The 24,520-nt window shown below is 38.5% G+C and overlaps 1 protein-coding gene across 1 annotated transcript; it reads left to right on the top strand.

The window, feature by feature from the left end:
• The first annotated feature begins 1,794 nt into the window (after positions 1–1,794).
• LOC128744472 (BUB3-interacting and GLEBS motif-containing protein ZNF207) lies at positions 1,795–22,607 on the top strand. Its single transcript, XM_053841518.1, has 7 exons — positions 1,795–2,032; positions 2,170–2,486; positions 4,518–4,749; positions 4,906–5,314; positions 7,641–7,799; positions 8,027–8,165; positions 17,675–22,607. The coding sequence occupies exons 1-7, from the start codon at positions 1,992–1,994 to the stop codon at positions 17,767–17,769; spliced, it is 1,392 nt and encodes a 463-aa protein (XP_053697493.1). The 5' UTR covers positions 1,795–1,991; the 3' UTR covers positions 17,770–22,607.
• Positions 22,608–24,520: the final 1,913 nt, after the last annotated feature.

The following is a 24,520-nucleotide window of genomic DNA, read 5'->3' on the forward strand; positions in this document are numbered from 1 at the left end:
GTTCCGTTTTTCATTTTATTTTTCGTTTCTTCGTTTCCAGGCCCGTTTACCCTCATTCCTTTTTGTTGTTTCTCATTTTTTAGCCCGTTTCGTCTTTTATCATTTTTATTTTTTTTTCTACTTTGTTACTCGTTTTCGTTTGTTCTTTTTCTCTTCTTATTATGTCCTACATTTTATTCTTTTCTGTCGCGTACTTTTTCTTCTACATTTCATTCTTTATGTCTGCCGTTTTCTTTTTCTCTTCATTTTTTTCTTTCCTGTCGCTTTTTTCCTCTTTTTCTGTCTTCGTTTCTCTATTCTCCTACTCTCGTTCTCCTTTCCTATCCCGTTTTTCTCATTTTCTGTGCAGTTTACCATCATTTTCTTTCTTGTTCCTCGTTCTCTCTCCCGTTCTCTTGTTATGTTCATGAATTCCCATCTCTTTTGTCTCTTTTTTCATTCGATATCATTCGATTTTTTTCATGCCAGAACAATTCTTTTTCTCTTTCGTGTTTTTCATTCGTCTCTATCCGTGATTGTGCTCAGAAAATTTTCATTTCCATAACAAACTATTTGCTCTATGTTTTTTGGTTCATGAGATATGCATTTTTGAATTAGGTAAATATTCACGAAAACCGAGTTTTTCGGAACAATAAACAATGTTGTTATGAAATTTTTTCATTACGAGATTAGTATTGATGGGCAAGACAAAAACATTTAGGTTTGAAACAATAAACCTGAAATTTACCTAATAAGTGGACTGTTAAATTAAACTTGATACTGGAACCACCGACGAACCGACATGACATCCCATACATTTTCCTTAAAAAACTTGTGTCCGAAAATTTGAATCAAAATACGTTGAACAGTAACACCATCTGCACAACCGATCGCTATTTATCTTGGAAAAGTATAGAGAACAGGTTGTGCAGAATGTCATTCACTAACTATATGTGATCGACACAAAAAAATAAAAACACATAGGAGCACAAGTGAACGCATAAAGTCCTTTGTAAAAATTACTTTATCCTTTGTTTTTGCAATACACAAAGAATTAGGGTAACCAACGTATTTTGGACCCCCTCAGCAGCTGTACATAATTTGGACACTTACAGCAAAATCAAATGCAAGTGTCCAAATTATGTACAGCTGCTGATGGGGTCCAAAATAGGTTGGTTACCCTACCGGGTTATTTCCGATATTCATACAGATTTCCGGGGAAACACACTGAATTTTGCCTAAATCTGTCTCCCGTACCTTTGTACATCGCTCTGCTGTTTGACATAAGCGATCGCTCGCTTGTAAGCAAGTGGTCGTTTGCTTCCAAGATCTTGCGAGTCAAAAATGAAACGCCCGTGTCATGTCAGTTCGTCAGTGCTGGAACTACTTTTATGCAATTAATATATTTAGGTATTTCAAAAATATTGACCGATTGAGTTACAAACTGCACCACTTCTAAGCTGCAGAAATTATTTTACTTTACATTAAATTTTACTAAGAAGGTGGGGCACGTGCCCCAGTGTGCCCTAGCCTGGGCACGACATTAAATATCAGCAAGTTACCATGTCGCTTGTCACGTAAAATGCTCATATAACAGCAACGAAATTGATAAATTCGAAAATTATCGATATCTATTTTAATCGATATGTTTCATCTCGCAGTGGTATCTTGTCGAGTCGCGTATGCAGAATGCGGTAGCCCCCCGTCAACAGCTGTCAAAACGTCAAATAGGTTGAAAATCGCTTGAAATAGCAACGCGTCGAGACGTCTCCATTTTTCTTCGTGCTCTAGTTGAAAACGAAAAAAATTTTCTCGCACGAACTTTTCAACAAAAAGGCAATTTTAATTGCAGATTTCGCAAAAAAATAGTGTAATTTTATCACTTGTGCTGTGATAATCAATGGTAGATAGTCTATAAGTTGTGTACAGTGTTACCTGAAGAAATATATTGAGTTTTTGTTACACTCGGAGGTACTCCGCATTTTGAGCATCAGCTAAAGAAAACTCGTATAATGGGTCGTAAAAAGAAGAAGGCATCAAAGCCATGGTGCTGGTATCCTTTTGTGTTTAAAATACGATTTTACTTGTTTTTTTTATATCGGATTATGAAGATGTTGATATTACGTAACGAAAACAATTTTTTTCCTTAGCACTTTGCTCTCTCGCGCATCTACTCTTCCATTTATATAGGTACTGTAATCGTGAATTTGATGACGAGAAAATCCTGGTACAACATCAGAAGGCAAAACATTTTAAATGTCACATTTGCCACAAAAAACTCTACACCGGACCAGGGCTTTCGATTCACTGCATGCAGGTACATAAGGAATCGATCGATAAAGTTCCGAACTCGTTGCCAAATCGGTCCAACATCGAGATCGAAATCTACGGAATGGAGGGAATTCCCCCGGAAGATATTCGGGAACATGAAAAGCAGAAAAACGGCGGTGGCAACCGGTCGGACTCGGACGACGACGAGCCCGCTGTAAAGAAAACCAAGCCGGACGGTGAGTACAGGTTTTTGTTTCATTTAATTAGAGTACGTCATGCGTTGATGGGTTCTGCATACCAGTTAGTCAATTAACCCATTATGTCCAAGCGTATGAAATTTGATATGTAATTTTATCGAGACGTCGGCTTATAATGGGTTAAGAAACAATAAAATTTTGCAGGAAAATTCTCAAGTATTTGTGGGTAATAAACTAGTGGTATATAAAAACTCCATTTATTTTCTTTCTTACAATCACTGGTATATACTAGTCTTGGGTGTTTGAATTTAATTTTATACACCACCGCAGTTCTACATGACAAATTCTCTACATTTCCCAAATTGATCGTAAGGTGAATTACTCGACATGACTTTTTTCTTAATCAGACTGCATTCCATAATCCAAATGCAGAACTTGTTCACAAAAAAAATATTTTGCAGAACTATAATATGGCCTATGCGCTTAATTTTAGTAATAAAAGTTTTTAAAATTTTATTCATTAGTAGATTCTTGTGATTCGTGAGGTTGAAATCAATGTGTTAAGCGCGTGAAAAAATTACATTTTATTTAGTTAATTTAAAAATACAAAATCGTTCTCGTTCTAACATTACCTTACTTGTTATTTAGAACTAGGTATTTCTTTTTATACTAACACGTAAAAGCGTTCAATACATTTCAATCTTGCTTTACGATTTAATTTGAGCACACTTAACAATGACCTGCTTATAAACGACGCATTGGATTCGTAAGATCGGTTACCTAGGAACATCGCGTGTAATTTCCATTAGGTATATGGTAATCGAATATCAAAAACTTGATAGCTAATGAACAGCTCCCTGATAAAGTAGGCTGGGTTTTTAAGTATTTTTCATGATCTAAGGATGCAAAAAGGTAACTCGCGCAGCGATGGTTTTCAAATTTACACGTTTGTCTCAGGACGGCTTTCGCGCATAGGAACAAATATCTATCGGTATCTAATAACTGCTCGCGCGTTTGCGGACGAATCTGCTCGGTTCATAACACCTTGTAGCGCTATGTTGAACAGCAGGCATGAAAGACCATCACCTTGACGAAGCCCTCTGTGCGATTCGAATGAACTTGACAATCCACCCGAAATCCGAACACAGCACTGTGTACCATCCAACGTCGATTTAATCAGTTTGATGAGCTTCCTGGGGAAGCTGTTCTCGTCTATGATTTTCCATAGCTCTTTCCGGTCGATGGTATCATATGCGGCTTTGACCGAACAAATGATGCGTGGGAACTCTGTATTCACGGCCCTTTTGGAGGATTTGCCGCAGTGTAAATATTTGATCCGTTGTAGACCGACCTTCGACGAAGCCAGCTTGATACATTCCCACAAATCTATTCGCAATTGGTGATAGACGGCGGAAAATGATTTGCGCTGTATAGGCGGCATTGAGAACGGTGATCGCTCGATAGTTCTCACAGTCTAACTTGTCGCGCTTTTTATAGATCGGGCAGATAACCCCATCTTTCCACTCCTCCGCTAGCTGTTCCGTATCCCAAATTCTAACAATTAATCGGTGTAGACAAACGGCCAGCTTTTCTGGTCCCATTTTAATAAGCTCCGCTCCGATGCCATCTTTTCCAGCTGACTTGTTCTTTAGCTGCATGATGGCCTCCTTAACTTCGCCTATCGTTGGGGCTGGCACCTCTTCCCCGTTTATTGCACCGTCGAAATCGCTTTCCCCGTCGCCATGGTTCTCCGCCTGGGCGCCATTCAGGTGTTCGTCGAAGTGCTGCTTCCATCTATCGGTCACCTGACGATCGTCCGACAGAATACTGCCAGTTTTATCCCGACACATTTCGGCTCGCGGCACAAAGCCTTTGCGAGATCCGTTCAGTTTCTGGGAGAACTTTCGCGTTTCCTGAAAACGATACAGCCGCTCCAACTCTGCATATTCCTGCTTTTCCAGGTAGCGCTTTTTCTCCCGAAACATTTGGTTTTGTTCATGCAAAAATAATAGATATTTTATCAGCCGCTTTTTTCTAATACTTATTTACGTGTTTTTATAATCGCAACAGTTCCAGTTTCCCAAGGATTGATTATGCAAAATATGATGCCACCCCACATGCAGCCGTATGGAATGAATCCGATGATGGCACCAATGGGACACATGCCCTACATGGTTCCTCCCGGTATGCCCATGATGCCTCCGATGCTGGGCGGTCACCCAAGGCCTCTTTTCCCAGCAGCGGCTTCAACGACAATGACTGCTAATCCTGCAATCAACAAGGCAACCTTTCCTGCCTACAGGTAAGTTTTATAAAGTACCGTCTCCTGTAATGAAGAATTCTTGTTTGAATATTTAATGTTAGGGTCTGCTCTTGTTTGACCAGCACCTTTGGTGTGCGAAACTGAAGCGAAACAATTATTTTATTTATCCTATTTTACACATCTTCCCCCTTGCAGTAGTGCCACAATCAGTGCACCCCCCACAACCAACACGGCCAATGCTGCTAGTGCGGCATCCGGCGATGCGTCTAAATCTTCCACTGTGATACCCGCCACGGGCACAACCTCAAAGATCATTCATCCACCGGAGGATCTCAGTTTGGAGGAAATTCGAGCCCGTAAGCCGCAGTACCACAAAAAGATTAGTCTTGCAACGCAGCAGTTGCTTCAGCAGAAACAACAGGAAAAACAGCAGCAACATGCCGCCGCGGCCGTCGCAGCAGCAACGGCAGCCGTACAGCAGCAGCAACAGCAACAGGTTCAAGCTCAGCTTAAAGCCTTCTCATCTGCCGCTGCCGTGAGTGGGACAAACACGATAGTGACCAGCCATCCGGCGAAGGACAGCCGATTGCTGTCTCCCCAAGAGGTTAGTGGTTCAATAAGTATTGTTTATTGATTATTGCCTTACGTAGACAAGAAAAAAGGGAACGATTAACCGCTTTCATTATTGCACTTGTTTAAAATTGGTAGCTAATGTTTTCCGTTTAAATATCATGTTGATTTTTTTAGTTTCCCTTGTATCTCTTTTGTGTTCGAATGGTTAAAAATTTTCTAAACTGATGTGTTCCATTAAAGTCTGAGGCATTGTTCACAAAGTACGTAACGCCTAATCTAGTTTTCTGAAAATTTCGTAAAATCATCTTATTCGAAAATTCATAAGAAACCTGTACAATTGTACAGCTTTATTTTCCAGTTTTGATTTATTACGTAAGGCTTCGTTACATCTCTCCCATAACAAAGAACATTGGGGTATGCCCCTTTTTCCCATAGGCCATATACGTTACGTAATTTGTGTACGATGCAGTATGGAATCTGCAAGTAATACTTGCGCCAGCAAAAAAAAGGAGTTTTTTTTTTTAATTTTGTAACTAATCACATCAAACTATTCCAGAAAACACACAACATTAGAATTTGGGCTATTTTTAAATACGGTATTTTATATAGTGCATGGGTTTGGGTCTTTTGCATAGCCATTTGGTAAGCTTTTGTACCTTTTCGGTAAGTTTGATTGGTAACTGTATTGTTGCTGGCTGACCATTTAGATTGGTTTCGAAATAGATAAACAACGCGTTGTTTGACACAAGTTAAAGATGAAAATATTGATTCACGAGCCGCGATATTTGAGCATCCGTAATTGTGGTACAGAGCATGGTAAATCATAGTGCAGAGATTCTATTTAACGGGGGATCCTAGTCTAAAAAGCCGAAAAAATCAATTTCTCCGTGTTCAAACGAATCTTTGGTGTAACTTTCGTAAATTCTGGATTTTTATAAATGTCACCGTTACCCATTATATATCAGCGAAAACTTGATAGATTTTCGAATTTTTAGATGTTTCAGAAACATAATTCAATGGACTAAATGATAAAATTATGAATGGCGACTTGGCTGGGGGACCTTTTACAAGAAGGGGTTTTAGTAAAAATAAGTCCGAAAATTGGATTTTTTCAGTTTTGTGACGCTTATATCACGAAATTCTTAGTACCCAGAATGTTGCTTCCTTCTACAAACATATACGCGAACACGAGATCTGCAAAGTTAATTGTGGCATTTTACAGGATTTTGATTCGTTTCATGGATCTCTATTGGTCAATAATTGACATTTGGCTGCTAATCCCTGCCGTGCGCTTGCTTAAGGTTCAGGATAATCGCAGCTTCCTTCAGTACCTACTCTCGTGTGTAGTTGGCTAGGATTGTTTAATTTATAATAAAACATTTTCCCAGTCTGGAATGTAAGGAACTACCGAGGTAGAACCAACCTTTCCAGTGGAACCCAACTTTTCGAAATAATTGTAAGCAATGCATTCTCTATGTTATAATACTAGATAAAGATGAATTTATGTCAGGCCGGTTAATTATAATCAACTTGTTGGAGTTTGCGTCGACTTGCATTACACACTTCTAGAAGTTCAAGTTGGGAATCCTTATTCTTTTATATAAACTAAATCGCCCGCGTGTAACTGACGACATGATTCGACGGTTGATATCTTAGTGAGAGAAGGAAATCGTTAACGCATCTGGAGAACCACAGGATAGTAACTTCGGCCCGCTGCTATTTATTCTCTATTAAAAGACATTTTATTCATGCAGCTATCTAGGCATTTTTCAAACTGATCAAGTAGACTGCAAAAATGTTAGAATGGAAATCTTTTCAATCTTTGAATGTGTGTTCTTCTGATAGCTGGACAAACAGAAACTGCCAAAAACGTTTTCAATGGTGCCAAGCTACCGCGGAATCACTCAGCAGTATTGAGGTTTTGAAGTGTAGGCCATGGTTTCGTTAGTACATCTCGAAGTAGTGTGCTCTCAACACGGAGATATATGTCAGAGATTTGTATCAAAATGAGGTCATCTGGCTGTCAAGCATTTTGGCCCAAGCATTGATATGCTAACCATGACAACAGCGATTTTTAAAAAAGGTTATTATAGGCAGTTACTAATAGCAAACATTTTTTCAATAGTAAATAAATACATCAACTGACGAGACACATAAAATTATTTTTGAATTGCGCTAATTTCGCTATAATTTCGTTTTATTTTTTCTAATAGTTCCCTTTATTTTTCAACACATATGCAAAAAATTTCGATTGCAGCCAATCTTTAACCACATTATTAAGCAAATAGCGTGTTCCAAATCGTACCAAATCGAAGAGTATTCCAATTTTGTCTCTTTCGCCCTTTCATTTTTACTAGCAAGCAGCTGTGATAGCGCACGCTCAGGCTGCCGCAGCGAATCACCACCAAAAACAGCTCGAGGAACTGAATCGGGCGGCGATGATCCAACGGTTTCAGGCAGCGAATGCAGCAGCCGCATCCGCTGCGGCGTCCAGGCCTGGAGTACCAATTGGAATGGTCAGTTTTAGTATTTGTGGATGTAAACTCTAGTCGTAGTAATAGGCATTATCTATATATATAGCATGTTACTAGCAGCTTCGTGTGTGTGATTTATTCTGCTTAGCATTTTGAACTCTAAATCTTCAGCAACTTGTTTAAGATCAGGCCCTATTATTACTACTAACAAATGGAAAATTTGCATCATAAAGAGATATTCATTTTCGCTGCTTTGCTACGTTTTGCAGGTACCAGTCTCTCTGAACCATCAAATGCAGCTTATGCCACCGATGATGCGGCAGGGACTTGCCATCGGTCCCCCCGGAGCAGCTCTATTAGGCGGTAATATGCTCCGCCCTGGTCCCCCTCAAATGGGCCTCGGTCCAGGTAGGTACAACCAATACTATCGAAGATAGATTACGAATTCCGCCACACATACATATACAAGACAAAAAATCCACGCGCGAATGGAGCTCGACTACAAAAAAAATACAACGCACAAACTCTAGATTATACTAAAAGTTATTAAAATATTTTACATCTATTGTTTATTTTCACATTTTTCCTCTCTTAAAGTGTAACGTAACAAAAAGACATGAAAAGATAATCATATACAAGTAGGATTTGTAATATAGACCAATGAACGCGCCAGACCAGCTCAATTCCAATTAGTAGGCACTTGCCATAACATCATACCCAATTCCATTCAAAACACCCAACCCATCTGTGTGTATAGTAGTATCCGCATTGTTTCTCGTGAATGGCAGCAAAACACCATTTCACGTGATTAAGAACACAAAAAAGCACTTGTTTGTGGTTTGTTTTTGTGATTTTGGCACATTTCTCAAAGTAAATATTATCAAACGAATAATTCGGTCAAATATTGTTACATTTAGAAACTAACTCCGTTATGGTTTTCTTCTTCTTATTCAAAACTGCATTATGCCATAGTGATGTAAAGACAGCTGTTTTTACAATGAATTTAATCATAATTTTACTTAGGAGTGAGACATAGTGTAGCGCGTTTGATGGTTATAACCTGCTTCTATTTTTCGTTTTTTTTATCTACTGCCAGCTTAATCACCCGATAGCTTTTTAGTATTTGTTGTACTTTTATGTATCCACGAAATAATCATTAAATGTCCACAAAGAAAGAAAAATAATCGAATACATTCGCAACTTATCGCTAAAAAACATATTAGACAATGGCTTTTCCTTTTGTTATTTGAATTCGAATGGTCCCAAATAGATTGCTACCTTAATAGAGTTCCTAGCACTTGTTTAGATGGGTTGAACAACTAAAAATTATACTTATCACAGTTTTAGGCATATCGGTTTACATTATTTTTGTTATATCTTACATAGTCTGACTCAACTCTGACTATTTCGGTGGCGCTTTTGAATGTCTTCTGTGCTATCAACGAATGACAAATGATGCTAGTCACATTGCTCATAATGACAGAATTGCAGTGAATATTTAATACCAATTGTAGACGACAAGTTTTGATTTTCATACCAATTGAATGTCCCAAAAAGGTCTTTTAGTTGGAATTTATAAATTGGCCTATTCTAGCCCTGAATTTTACCATGAGACTCAAAAATTATGAGTAATTTAAAAGAATAGTGTTAATAGGGTTCAAATATTTTAGACAGTGTATAATTTTGATTGTGCAATGATACTTTGAATAGTCACCGCTGATTACACACAAATTTTGTGGTAAAGAATAGTGAACTGGATACCACATTATTTGCTTTCATAGTCGTCCTACTGTATTGACTGTCGTTAGATACCTGTAAACTGTACTCAAATCACTATTTTCTACCTTTTTACTTGTTTACTTCTTAGGCATTATTTGAATAAATCTTCCGCTCTACCTTGCCAATCCGTAAACGAGGATGCCGCAGAATTTTCGTTTATTCACTTCATAACAAAAACAAAAAACAAAACCGTTCGCATAGCTAAGAAAACTCAGAACGCATGTTCCACGTTCCGAAGCAGATAGTTTTCCATTTTGTGTTCGAACCACACATTTCTAATGAGAGGGAAACCTGCAACCGATATACGACTCCCATTTATTGCAGCCATGTGAGTGAATATCTCAATAACTTGATTTCCTTTTTAAGCATTTTGCGACACCATGTTTCCCTAACTGCCAGTTTTACTAGTTTCCTAATTTTGTGAGTGTGTGTGTTTGATATGTTAGAACTTTTTTACACTTCGGAAATTGTTCACGTACGTATTTTTGATTGTATTACCTAGTTGTGAATGCTTCGTCGATAAAATTCAATGTGCATTTTCAATGATTTTCTGATTCACATAAGGGTTCTGCCTATGTATACGTTTATCTATTGGTGTGCGTTTTGGCGTCGGGTTCTAACAAAAGCTGTCGGAATCGATAACACCAAGGAACAGATTCGTTAGCCTCAGTGCTTCTTAATGTAAGTTGGGCTTTTTAAAGGATATTCTCTTGAAACGCTACATCACTCTGGCATAATCACGTTTTTTAAAAATAAGGTACAGATTCAATTCATTTCCCTTAGAATAAGATGCATGTATTTTGTTTTTCGACACCTTTTACGTTTATCTTACACCACTCTGTAAATATATGTTGAAAATAAAAGAAAACAGATCTGCGAGTGCTGACCATAATTGCTCTTATTATAAATCCGAGGTATGATTATTTTTCATAACATAGTTTATATCCATTATACTCATTACAGGAATTGTAAAAGTGTAAAAATATTTTAAACTTGGTATTTATACACCAATATAATGCTAATGCTTACAGTTGAGTTATTCGTAAAATTGTGAAATACATATAATACATTGTTGCATTAATGCCTAGCTTCGTTCCAATTAGTGCTAGTGTTCTGTATAATTTTACATATGCGTGTAAATTCACTAGAGAACTCGTGTAAATGCATGCATTAAGCGGTTATTGAAAACTTGCCGTTATTGTGAGAAACTTGCCGTTATTGTGAAAAAAAAAAATGTTTTGCTTATTTTTACGTTTGCAATTATTTCCCATTCGAATACTCGAATAATCCAATCAAACATCCCTTCTTCATTCAAAACATTTTACTAGGGATCTCGCTTATAATTCAGCTAAACTTCTGGAAAATCTGTAGTCTGTAAGGTAATGAAAAAGTAGTTGGGATCTACTGTTTCCTATTACTGTTTTTATCTTCACCAAAATTTCGTGTATTCTCTGCGATTTGTACACTTTTTCGGAAATTTTGTTCGAGCATTCTGATGTTCCAAATTATTTCCTCGTTATCAGAAGGTAATTGTTTTAATTTCGCTTTAGACGATCACTTAGCCATGTGTAAGATAAAACAATTTTTATAAGATGTAAACAGTTCTACAGTACTTGAAACCGAAAAATACTCAAAAAGTGGTAAATTTTGCTCTTCGACTCTTCCGTGGCCCCAGGAAGGTAATTCGGACACCTTAATACGATGCAGATACCAATACGACAGTAACCATCCTCTATGACGAGGTATTTCGAATTGTTGTCAGGCACACGGATTTTCGCAGAACTGACATTCGACACTCAAACAGTTACTCGTAAACCACGGAAACCCCGACGAGACGAGATTATAACTCGGATCCGTCCTCTTTTTGGCGATGTTTAAAAATGTCTTCCAAAGGCAAAACAAGCAACGACGTTGAAGCTTGGCCGAAATCATCGCTCCTTTTTTCAAATCTGTTAACAGTGTTCCTTTTCCAACCTGTTTTCCGGAGCTGTTAAGTTCTTTATCATCGTACGATATACCCACGCCACGCCCAATATTTATTGCAGCACATTAAGGTCTCTTGACTCCTCCAAATGTCCTGTCAAACGTATAGCCTACACTCCGTATTGGTTCTTCATGGCGCCGATATCCAAGCACATCGCTCTGTCGCATATATAACTTGTTGATATCGGAGATTGTCTTTTCGAAAGCATCGGATTCATTTGCTGTCACACCTATTCTTAAGGCCGGAGCGCCTACGACGTTAAAACCTACCGACCGATTCTTTGCCAAACCCTCAAACTTATGATTCACGATAAAATGTATTCTTCAGTTAAGGTTAAACCCATTATTTGTGAATATCAGCTTGTTGAAAAATCGCTCAACTACCACAAATCTTATGACATACACTAGAACGGTCAACTTAACGGGAGTTTGGAGAATCGATATCAAGCGAATAGCATTTTCGTGGATTTTGGTAAAGAGTTTGATAAGGTGGTGCCCCACAAACTGAGTATAGATTAATTATTTATCGTTTTTATTTAGCCAAAAGTTGTGCGTCTAATGACGAACATAGTGTTAGAAATTTCCTTCAGCCGGGTAACAAATACCGGTCGTCAACTGTTGTATGCAGTAATTCAATTAGTGGAACTGGAAACAAGTAGTTGATACCAATGATATGTAAACAGATGCAAATGACATTTCAAGGTGCTTACTTCATCAACCGGGAGCCGGGGTGGCACTTGCCGTATCAAGAATTCCTTTCTATACACCTTTCGTTCAAATACGGCCAGTGCGCGCATGTCTTCCGTAAGCAAAGTTACTGTCTCAAGTCCGTAGAGGATTACCGGTCTGATTAGCGTTTTGTATATCGTCAGCTTTGTGCGACGGCGTATGCTTCTTGATCGAATCGTCTTGCTGATGGAAAAGTAGACTCGATTTCCAGCTGTAATGTGTCGTTGAATCTCCTTACTCGTACTACATTTGGCGGTGACCACAGATCCTAAACATACGAACTCATCAACCACTTCCAGTTCATCAATAGTCATTCTCCGTGGGAGGCAAACGTTGCTTTCTCTGCAGCCTCTTCCTACCAAATATGTGGGTTTTCGACGCACTGATTTGTAACCCTCCCTGTAAAGTCTCCGTTTTTAGTCTGCCGAAGATTGCTTCCGCCATCCCAAGGTATCTAGTAATAATGATGAGGTCATCTGCGAAGGCTAGGAGTTGGCTATTCTTGCTGAAGATCATATCTATCGTTTCGATGGCGCTCGCCGTATCACACCTTCAATACCAATATTGAATAACATACAGGACAGTCCATCCCCTTGCGGCAACCTTCTCCGCGATTCGAAAAGACTCGAAAGTGTCCCCGAAACGCGCACGTAGGACATCACTCGCTCCAGGGTAGCTTTGATCAGCCACGTCAGTTTGTCCGCAAAACTACCCTCTTGCATTATCTGCCATAGCTGTTCACGTTCAACTGTATAGTATGCTGCTCTGAAATCCTCGAAAACATGATGCGTGGGCACGTTGTACTCCCGACATTTCTGGGGATTTGTTGGAGAGTAAAGATTTGATCCATAGTAGCACGGGCCCCCATAAAGCCCGCCTGGTACTACCCTACGAATTCTCTTGCTATTAAGGATAGACGACGCAACAAAATCTGAAAGAGCACCTTGTAGGCATCGTTGACCAGCGTAATGCCGCGGTAGTTACAGCAGTCTAGTCGGTTGCCCTTTTTGTAGATGGGACAGACTACACCTTCCATTCACTCCTCCAGTAGTTTTTCCTCCTCCTTGAAATTAGCCAGTGAAGTACCATTGCTAGCGGTTGGCCATTTTTGTAGCGTTCTGCCGGGAGTCGGTCCTTTCCGGCGGCTTTATTATTCTTCAGTTGACCGATTTCTCACCGGATCTTTTCGAGATCTGAAGCCGGCACGCTATCTTCGTTTGTAGGCGACTCATGGTGCATGGTTTGTGTGTTCACCAAGTTGACTGTTTGATAAATTATGATTTACGAACCAAACTTATTGTCACCTTCGGGCACATTTGAAGAACCATGGTTCTTTTGCAAGATCCGTTCTTTCAAAGGCTTTTTCTTATGAACCGGTTCATAATCCATTAATGACTGGGTTGCAGTAGGAATTTTTATTCAGAGCTTTCGATTTCATAGTATTACATCATTGGATTTGTCTGATTCTGATATAACCTTGATCTTTTTGTAATAGAACTCATCATATTCTGCACAGGCTACTGTCGCCACGCTTCGCCGAAGTCGTTGTTTGACAATCGCCCAACATTTTTCAGTGGGCAGACACTCCGGGCAATGTGGAGGGTTCATTCCTTTTGGCTCGCAGGTAGTGTTGTGGCCAGAGATGCCATATTTTCTAAAAAAATGTCTGCAACTGCTCGAAAACCGAAAAATCGAGCAGTTTTCCGGCTACTCGAATTTTCTGGTTTAAAAATAATCTGCGAAAATCTGCACACTTTTTTAGGAAGTCTGTGAAAGTTTAAAGAGCTTCGAACAAAAGTCTGCACCAAAACAATAAAAGTCAGAAAAACTGCAAATATCTGCAAATTTATAATAATCTGCAAGACCGTTGAAAAAATCTGGAATTTGCAGACAAATCTGCAAGTCTGGTATCCCTGGTTGTGGCACTAGTTTTCCACCTGTTTCTATTTTGGACCGACCCTCTGTTTTGCGCATTTGTTTCGTGGTAATAAATTTGACAAAATGGATCACGAAATTGCACTGGCTAAATACGCGAGATTAGGAATTTATGGTAGCCTACATTCCTGGCTGCGTTCGTACCTGACCGCACGGAATATGTCCGTTAAGATAGAAGATCATGTTTCGTCTTCGTTTCCAGTTAAATCTGGAGTTTCACAAGGCAGCCATCTTAGTCCATTTCTTTTCCTGTTAAACATGAATACTGCAAACTTGATCCTGGATTGTTATAAAAAATGTTACACAGTCGATCTAAAGATTTATTACGTTATCAATAAACCAAGAGAGGGCATCTCTTCAGCCACAACTAGGTAGCTTTTGCAGCTTGGTGTAAGACAAATCGTATGGTTTTTGAACGCTTCCAAATGCTGTGTTATTTCTTTTGGACGCTAGCGATCACTAACGTTTCATGATTACGTCCTAGATAGCACATCTCTAAAACCTCAATATCTTCTTCTTCTTCTTCTTCTTCTTCTTCTTCTTCTTCAGTTCTCGGTTGCTAGTTCCGAATTTCTTGAAAGTTCTTTGTCACCATTCCACATCTAGTTTCTCCTCGGAAGTTTTATTCAGTTTTATTATGGTGTATATGTCGTTGTTTAATTCACGCCATCCAGTTGTGGAAGCAAAAACTCGACAATATTCTAGATATCGACTACCACTCTGTTTGCTCGAATCATTTTCTGAAAAAGTGTACATTTGTGTGTAAAAATTCAATGGGATCAAATGGTGAATGAATTGTTTCGTATAAAAACAACAAATATGATTCCCGAAGGCTCGAGAAAAGGAAATAATCCACGCAGGCCTTAGATTTAAACTGCAGCCCACTTTATTCGGAGGCTCGCAAATATGGGACTTTACTTTGATTGTCATTTTTCCTGTACCCGCCGGAACGTTTTCCAATGGGGTTTCATTGGTCATACAGTAAATTTCACGTGTTATGATTTTGTTTATGTTTTCTTCATTTAGTTACTGTCTATGGTGAGTACAAACATCAATACTATACTGCAGTACTAGATTCGTTAAAGTTTAATCATTACTCGTCATAACAAGCGGGCTGCGCAGGTTACTAAAATATGATTGGCAATGTTTACGTGGCTATCGGTTCGATATGAAAGCTTAAAGTTGTAGAATTTTTGGTTATTAACTGACATTAGGGGTTGCATTCTGGGGTGCTTTATATTTATGTTTATTTATCTATTTTTATTTTATGTTGTTCATTTTCTCTCTTTGTCTTTTTCAATATACCGGCAGTACATCGAACAGGTTGAAGAGTAATTGCTCTTTCCGACCCGGATCCTATGCCGGACCGACTTGGTCAGTGCTTTTCTATTATCCTACTAAACAGATTCCCAGTTGCATCTTTCACAAGGAAGGGAAAGTCACGGTGTCCTGCTATGATATTTCATTCTCGTAACTGTGTTGATTTGTAACATAAGCCAAATAATCAAAAAATTTCCACGTAGGTGTGATAGCTTAGAGTCAATCGTGGTTATGTTGCCTTTTACCGATAAGTTGTAGTGTGCGTACCAGCTTGAAACATTGTTGCAACCAATGCTCTCACATAGTTTTAACAGTTCACTGTGTGTCACTAATCTTTTGAGGAAATGCTTGCTACATTACATGTACGTTTGTTACCACGCCTCGTAGATCAACTCCCCGTCATGTAATATGATGTGTCCTTTTTCATTCCTAATTTAGTAAATTCCAGCAAATATTTCATCCGAATTCAACATCAGATGTTCTAACAATTGTAGTTCTAACAACATAAGTCGAATTCGGTATCAATGCATCTCTGCAAAAAAAAATGCGTGTGTGTGTTGCCTGTCTTGGCAGTTATTTTAGTTCCACAACATTGTAAAAAAAAAGAAAATGAACAATAAACAAAAACTTTTTTGAGTTTGTTCACAAGTGCTATCGTTTGTGTTACATCTGATCACAAGAAGGCGAAGAAACAATTCAAACAATTGACGAAAAAAAATACAACAATATCCCACAAACAAAAAAAAACCTAGAGCAAATCGATAAACCTACAAACAGTCACTTGCCCCATAAACCAAGGTTAGTTGACGATATCATTTCCAATCTTACTTTCGCGGTGTGCTCTCTCAACGTAAGTTTGCTTTTATATTTATTATCCTTATTATTATTATTACCATTATTATTTACACTTACTCGTTTAGTTTTACTTATTCTATTGGTAACTTGTAACTATGCGGTTTAGCTAAATTGGTTCTTATTGACTACTTCGAACTGTACTAGTGTTTTTCCCTTAATACGTTTTTGTATATATTGGTAAGCGTAGCTTCTTTAAGTAAGAGTCCATGTGTAAGCGTTGTTGGTCCAGGGTGTATTTTTTAATCTACCGAGTGTGTTTTTTTATCTTAAAAAATGATACAGCAAATGCAATGTCTGTCGAAACTGTGTGCAACAAGCTACTTGCAGTAGTTTTGGTTTTGACCTTCCTTAATCTGTTTATCTTCCTGCTAATAATAATTCTTCTAGTATTTTTCGTTGTTCCTACTCATGCCAAGTTAAATACATGACCTTTTGGATACTTTTTTACGCGAACTTTTTTACCCCACTTTCATGAATATTACTCAGCTGAATCAATCATCGAATTTTAATCGCGATCTTTGCGCATAGTTTCGGTGGCATCGTTTGTTTTTTATATATTCCAAAAATACAGTTTTTGAAAACGTTTGTCGCATACGATAGAAATGAGCTGCGATAACAAGTAAAAAACTACTGAAAAAATTTGATTTGTGCGTTTTTTCAGATTCTTCAATATTGCTGTCGTATGTGACCTTGGACAAAAATTAATCACTTCTATTTTTTATGGTTAGAGTTCAAGTGTATCTGTAAATTTCCGACACTGCATGAATTATATATTTAAATAACAAACCATAATTTTCATCCTGCTGTTTTGTTTTAATCTTTTCTTTAAAACAAAAAAAACTAACCTAACTGTGTTGTGTGATCTCACCTAAAATTAACCTCACGTTTATAGTAGTTGTTCCGACTATTTCTTCACCATTTTACTACCACATGTGATTCGAGTTCCGTTTTCAGCTACTTACATTCTAGTGTTGTTACTTTTCCTGTCGATTTCTAATCAATGCATTATTAGTTTACTTTATTTTTTCAAGTACCATTATCGTTGTTATCGTATATTCACATAAGAGTAAAAAGTATTCCCAAGGATAATGATTTGTTGAAATGCCAAGCAGTCCAATTTTACAGTTTATATTACAAGAAAATATATTTAATTAGTATTGAATTGATTGAAACAAATAAAACACATTGGTTTGCTTTGTCGCCACGTGTGCAACCCGCCAACCAACGGTGCTAATTTCTGTATCGATTTGCTTTCTCTTCCATTTCTCTGTGTTCTCCTTCGCTCAATCTATTTCGCGCTCATTCTGTCGAACCAGGCGGGCTGATCACGCAGATTCCCGGCATGCCCGCGATGAGTATGATGTTCCCTGGGCCGCCGATGCTCCCGATGCTACCGCCCCGTTTCCGGTGATCAGTTCAGGGTCCACCGGCGCTGATGCTACCAGCCAACGGATCTTCCCTGCTCAACCTAGCTCTGCCGATTGTGTTTCCCTAGGACAGTTGAGTAGGACTTCGTCATCGTTTACCGGTAGAGGAACAGTGATTCGAGGTTGGATGCGGAACGCAGCGAGGATCAGCAGCGATTCTCATTTGAAAGCAAGTGGCAATTTTTCTCTATTTATGCAACTGTATATCTTATCACTTACGTAGCAAGTAGCGAAAACTAATATTATAAGGTGATTCACAACTGTCTCTGTAGAGAGTGCGGTGTTATTAGTTTTGGTAGATTGAGTTCTGCTCAGAACCTATGATAGGTTTATGATGAAATGTTTGCTGAAGATATAAAATATTTTGAATAAGTGAGCCTATTGCAATAGAACAGGGATAGCTTGTGACGAATAACTTTTACATATATGTTAGACATCAGCGACGATACCGTCGAGATAGTTTCTTCTGATGTTCGTGAAATTTTTGTGATGGGTTAGTATGAAAGTATCATGAATTGATTACATCTCAAATTACAACTGTCTGAATACCGGCACCATTTCAAAAGCAATTCTCGAGGAATCGTTTTCATCGTAGACTATTACCTAAGAACTTAGATATTCAAATGCTGTTGTTCAGACAACGATGAGATTGGTGTAATTCCATGATACTAATCCACGCAGCCCATTCAAATGATGCTAGTTTTCTTATAGTAGATATCTGTACCGATAATGAAGAGCAAACAAGCAAAATCTATATATATTTTTAATAACATCTCAATGTAGTTGTTACCCGTGTATTTGAACAAACAGCACAAAGGCAGTGATCGTTCTTAATCCGTATATATTTAACAGGTTCTTTGCTTCTGATCCGGCAATTCTAGGCAATGCTTTCGATCATTAGACTCGCTGCTAATTACCCTACACACTGCACATGTTACGAGATCCCGTTCTTCATAACGCGAACTACAAGGGGTATGTCATTAATAAACTTTTATACAATTTTCTATGTCAGTAGAAACCTTTCCGAGAACTTTGCTAAGATTGATCACCAGTAAAAATATGCATTAATGTCGCATAAAAAAGGCGAAGCAATACAAATAGTGCGGGGCATTTTTTTTGGATTGTTTAGGTACGAAGAAAAATATGATCCCTGTAAAAAGTCCTGATTCGATTTGTCGAAACTTGCTCAAGCAAGTTCGGATCAGTGCAACCCATATTTCTCTTCGTGAATCAGAAAATCAACAAAATTTTACAGTCACCAATGTTGGAAGAATATTATTAAAAAAGTTAGGAGTTTGGTTAAAAGTTTGATAGAAAAAATACAATATATGCATAGCCCCCATTACAGAGAGGTTCATTGTAGAGCAATCAAGAGATCACCAAAATTCATTTAATTTCTTAGAGACATCAATTAACCAGTGTTCCAATCACACAAAATACTAACTGTTTTTAGAAGTAAGCGATCTATCGATAATAGCCCAACAATAATCGTATTTATCCTGTATGTTTCATTTGAACAGAGGTTTCTCGTAAAACACGAATAATAGCGCTAGTGAAAGACCCCTGCCAAGCGCCCCTAAAAAAGTAGGTACACACTATTAACCACTACTGTATAACTGTATGACTCACTAGACGCAAGGTAAGGGGTTTCAATTTAATTGTTCACCAAGCCAGTAAAACAAACTCAAAGATAGCAAAAGACGACAAATCATCGCACTCTTGTTCTTGATGTTGTCCGCACGTAGGACAGGCGGAGGATGTATCCCATCCAGATACCAACCCCTGCAAGTATACGCCTGATTTTCGTTTCATTTTTATTCTTCATATACTTTCCTTTAGTTGATTTTGCGAAAAAAAACTTGCGTCTTTGCTAGTGCCTTGCGCGCAGTATGACGAAATAAGTTGTCGAAACAGTAAACATGCTAATCTGACACTCCTAAGGGATGTAACTGGTTGATTTCCTCCGTTCGATGGTGAAGGCTTTCATTGTGCGTGTGCGTGTTTTCCTTTTACAATTATTTGTTGCTGGATGAAATATTTTAAGGTATATATTGCCTAGGTATATACACTGTTTTGTTTATTTCTGACACACCTTTTGTAATGGGTTTTCGTTAATCACTTTTCGAGGAATGACTTCCGTTTAGTTCTACAACTGCATCTAAAGTCGCTTACAAGACGTAAAAAATACCAGTAAGGAAAGGGAAATCGCATCAGAATGACTGGCTTTTTCGGGTTGTGTATTCATTACATCGTGCAGGGCCATTACTTGTAGCTTGAAACTCACTTTCATTTCATCCCATTATTAATGTTCTGTTTAAGTTTATTAATCAAAAAACGCATAATTTAAACGCGTAAGTACACACATTCTTGTCATACACTATTTTTTTGTTTTTACCTACCAAACAACCTCAATATTCATCTATTCTATCCACGCTCACCACCGCTGCAGGCAAGTAAACATTATTGGTAGTAGTTACACCTGGTTGTAATCGTAATTTAAATTGTGTGGTGTAAGTGGTTGGATGACGAGATCGAGAAGATATACTTTCGGAAAATTCAATGCAGGTGCACCTTTATTCAACTGTAATTATGTTCATATTTAAAAATATCATCTACAGTAAAATTTGAAGCTAAAAAGAGGCTAGAAAAATTAACATTTACTAAACGAGCAGTTGAAAGATTCTAAATTCATTTTCCAAGGTTAAAGTCTTTGTATCATTCGCTTCCAAAACCATTTCATAGCCAATCAGAGTTCATCCAACCGCTCCACCTGGATTTTCTAGCAAATAGTCATGTTTTGGTATGTCATCATTCTCCAGCTCTTAGAGTTGCAATCCGATAGTAACTCTTTTGCAAGGTCGAAAAACTCACTTCAACTTGTACTTTTGCTTTATTTCTTTCCTCTTCAAGATTGTCGCGCGATTGTCGTTCGCTCGCAAGCCCTTTAGAAACCAAATCTCAAGACTCAAGAAAAGCCGGACCTGATCGAAGAACTGATAAGTACCTCCAGAAGTTTACCTCATTTTATTATTTTCATCATTTAATCCTAATAATACGTGAACATTCGCAAGCAAGCTTTTACGAGCTCAGGAGCTGCTAGGTCCCAGGCAGGTGATGGCCGAATGCAGCCTTGTTCGGGGGCGCTTCGGCATCACAAATTTGATGTTGGATATTGGTTTATCCCTTGTCGAAACCGGTTCGTTGAAGACAGTTCTTCCTAGTTACAGCCGAGTCTTCAACCAACTTTTATCGGCAGGCGACACATCGACGGAAGAAGAGTTGAAGCTACGGTTGCTCTCGTTTGATTCCCAACTAAAATGCAAAAAAAATGATCTAGCTTCAAATCTTCCCCCGTAAAAACCTTGTGTCACATCAATTCTGTTGAGTGAGAAGTCCCTTGTTGCAACCAACAGGCGAAATTTCGGATGCCGAAATATCACAGCCTCAGTTTAGTAATTATTTCAATGTAACGGAAGAGGTTTCTATTTATTTCCATTCAAACAATTATTCTATGTATTTTTTCTTACATATACATATGACAATAGGCATAATGTTAATCGATCACGAGGCTGTTGGACTTTTCACCCCCTGCCTGGGAACTTCACCGTCGTCAAATCGGTTCATGCTACTACAACTGTTTTACTTTACCTAGGTTTATTGATTTGTACGAAGTAAACTGCCTAAAAGTAATTGAGGGTTCTCTCCAACAACTATTAACACTTACCAATTATGAGACAAACAATTTCTGTGCGATTACATTACTCTACGAATTTTCAATCAAAGCAATATTTGGTTGTGTCCTTTTCATTTTAGCAAAACAATCTCTACTTGAGTTTGCTCGATCGGTACAAAATCATGTTCGCTTAATAAGCTTATACCGATTGACAAAAATAAAGGGACTTCGACAGAGCACAGGGTCGATTAACCCAGCAACTGAAAAAAAACAGGATTTTAAATTTGTAGAGTCATGTTAGTCACTCATTCACGCTTCACTCTGAGGGAGAATAGATTTTTGGCAACTTATACGATATTTTCTTGCATTGAATAAAAAATAACGTGGTGTGTTGTAATAGTGAGAATGACTCTGTCCAAATATTACAATAGACATTAATTTAGTATTGATTTTGTAGAACGTATATCGAGCATTTCCACTGCGAAATGTTAGAGATTTCTGCCTTTTTCCTGTATCTTCCTTTTCCCGACCCCAGTATGGAATATGATTAAAATTTTCCGCTAACTCATCCACACACCATATGCCAATTTTCCCAAGCTGTGTAACGCATAGGATATTTTCCATCAGGTCGCTTTTAATCCTACATTGAGAACTACATACACACACATTCATCCGGTAATTGTTCATTATTAACAGCATAAAATAAATCAACCATTATCTTCGGTATGGGGTAGATCGTAGAGGCCATTCTTCAACACTTCTTTCGGCTATATTTCATCATGATAACAATGATTTGAAATTACAAATCAACATCAGCGACATGTTCAGTATAACTAACCCCCCCCCAACAAAATCAGTAGCTGATATAATTACTCGTAAGATTGATTAAAATTCTTGATAATTATTAAAAAACCAAATCGAAAGTGATTGCTGAACTAGTGAAACCTTGCAACAAGATTAAAAAGCAATGTGTATCTTTTACCATCGGTTCGTTTTAACGCTCTGGCAGGTTCGTACACTTTTACCATATATAGTAGAATAAATAACACTTACAATAATATTATTTTGCTTGAAAACGAATCCATCTGTAGTGCAACTTTATTAAGCGTAAAAGTCTTCGAGATAAAAAAAACAATAAAATAATACAAAAGGTGGAAATCAAATGTTTTTTTTTGTGCTTGATGACAATCAAATGCTTCTTACTGGACGCGGAATGAAAAAAGTAAATGCCTTGACACGCGTCAATGTAAATGAAACTTTACACAGTGTTATTCCATAAAAAAATAACGACCAGTTATCCCTCTTACTGATTAAAGTTTTTGGAGCGTCTTAGTAGAATACGAAATCTGAAATTAAATAAAAAAGAAAACTTTCCGATTAAATTCTGCTATGATATTTATTCTTGACAGATACGTATTTCGCCTACGACTTGCAGGCTTCCTCAGTGTCTGTTTTCGAACACAGATTTCATGCAAATGCTGACCGTGACTACGCTTGAGGTGCTCCATGGGAACGCTGCTATTTTGCACCATTTTGTCGAATATTTCGGCAGGTATCTTAACCGTGCAATATTGTGATTCACCATAAAGTAGATCGTCAACTCCGGCCAATTCACTAGTCCACTACCTAGGTAACCAATAAGCATTTCCTATGCAATTTAAATGCAAGCCAATAAGCATTTAAGTTGCCTTAAATAAATGCTACTTAAATGCTATTTTGGCAAAATATGCTTTACTACTTTACTGCTAGCCCTGTTATAGTGCTGACAATGCTTATTTGCAGTTAGTTACCGACAAGAAGAATTTAAATAGAATTGTGGATGCCTGTTTACAACAGTTATGCAGTCAAAAGGCTGATAAACAGCAACCTGCAGTATGAAACGCCAGGGATGCTAATAAACGATTGATTTACTGCTTATATTAACGCTTATTGGTTACCTAGGTAGTCTCGAAATCTGATAAAAACTCCACACGTCAGATACAACTGTTCAAGATTCTTTGTCTACTTGGCAACGCGTCAAACTGTCAAAAACGGTTTTGCAGATGGCAAATCGACTTAAAAACTGACCATGTTGTTTTCAAATTATCTTCACAAACGCTCAATCCAAACCTTATGCATTTATGCGGGGTGTCATGGAAGCCAAAACAAAAAGAACTCAAGAAAAGTCATGTTTCGTGCCATCGCCATGTCATTTTCATTATCTTGATATTTGATTTCATTTTATGTATTTTACTTACTTACCTACTTACTTATGTGTCCATGTCCGCCGGTCTGGCAGAACAAAGGGATGAAACCAGAGATCTCCACTGCTGACGGTTACCCGCCATGGGTTTTACCTGTCGCCAGGACAGGTTCTCGTCTACAGCCCGGATGTCGTTGACTAAGCTGCGTCGCCATGAGCCTCTGGGCCTCTTCTACGGACGCTGTCCTTGTGGATTCCAGTCGAGTACTTCTCTACAAACCTCGTTCGCTCCTTTTCTCAAGGTGTGTCCGATCCACTTCCACCTACGTTCACGAATCTCTGTGGCTATCGTTGTTGACACCGACGATGCTGAATGCTGACCTCCCTCCCCGGATTCATTTAGACAGTGATGAAATCGAGGTGGTAGAAGAGTTCGTGTATCTGGGTTCACTGGTTACCGCAGACAACGACACCAGCAGAGACGCATTATGGCAGGGAATCGTGCCTACTTTGGACTCCGTGGGACGCTGCGACGAACAAAATTCGCCACCGCACGAAGTTAACAATCTACAAGACGCTGATTAGACCGGTAGTCCTTTACGGCCCTGAGGCATGGACCATGTCCGTGGAGGACCAACGCTCTTAATATTCTCGAACGGAAGATGTTGCGCCGAAAAAACCGGTCGCTTGCGATGGGCTCGTCGTGAGGATGTCGGACGACAGCCCGGTTAAAAAAGTTCTCAATAACGATCCGACTGGAATGAGAAGGCGGGGCGGGCAGCGGGCAAGATAGATCGATCAAATCGAAAGCGACCTGCGGACCTTACACAGACTACATGCCTGGCGAATTGCGGCCATGGATCGAGTGGAATGGATACGA

This window comes from Sabethes cyaneus, chromosome 3, assembly GCF_943734655.1.
Source record: "Sabethes cyaneus chromosome 3, idSabCyanKW18_F2, whole genome shotgun sequence".
Taxonomy (NCBI): Eukaryota; Metazoa; Arthropoda; class Insecta; order Diptera; family Culicidae; genus Sabethes; species Sabethes cyaneus.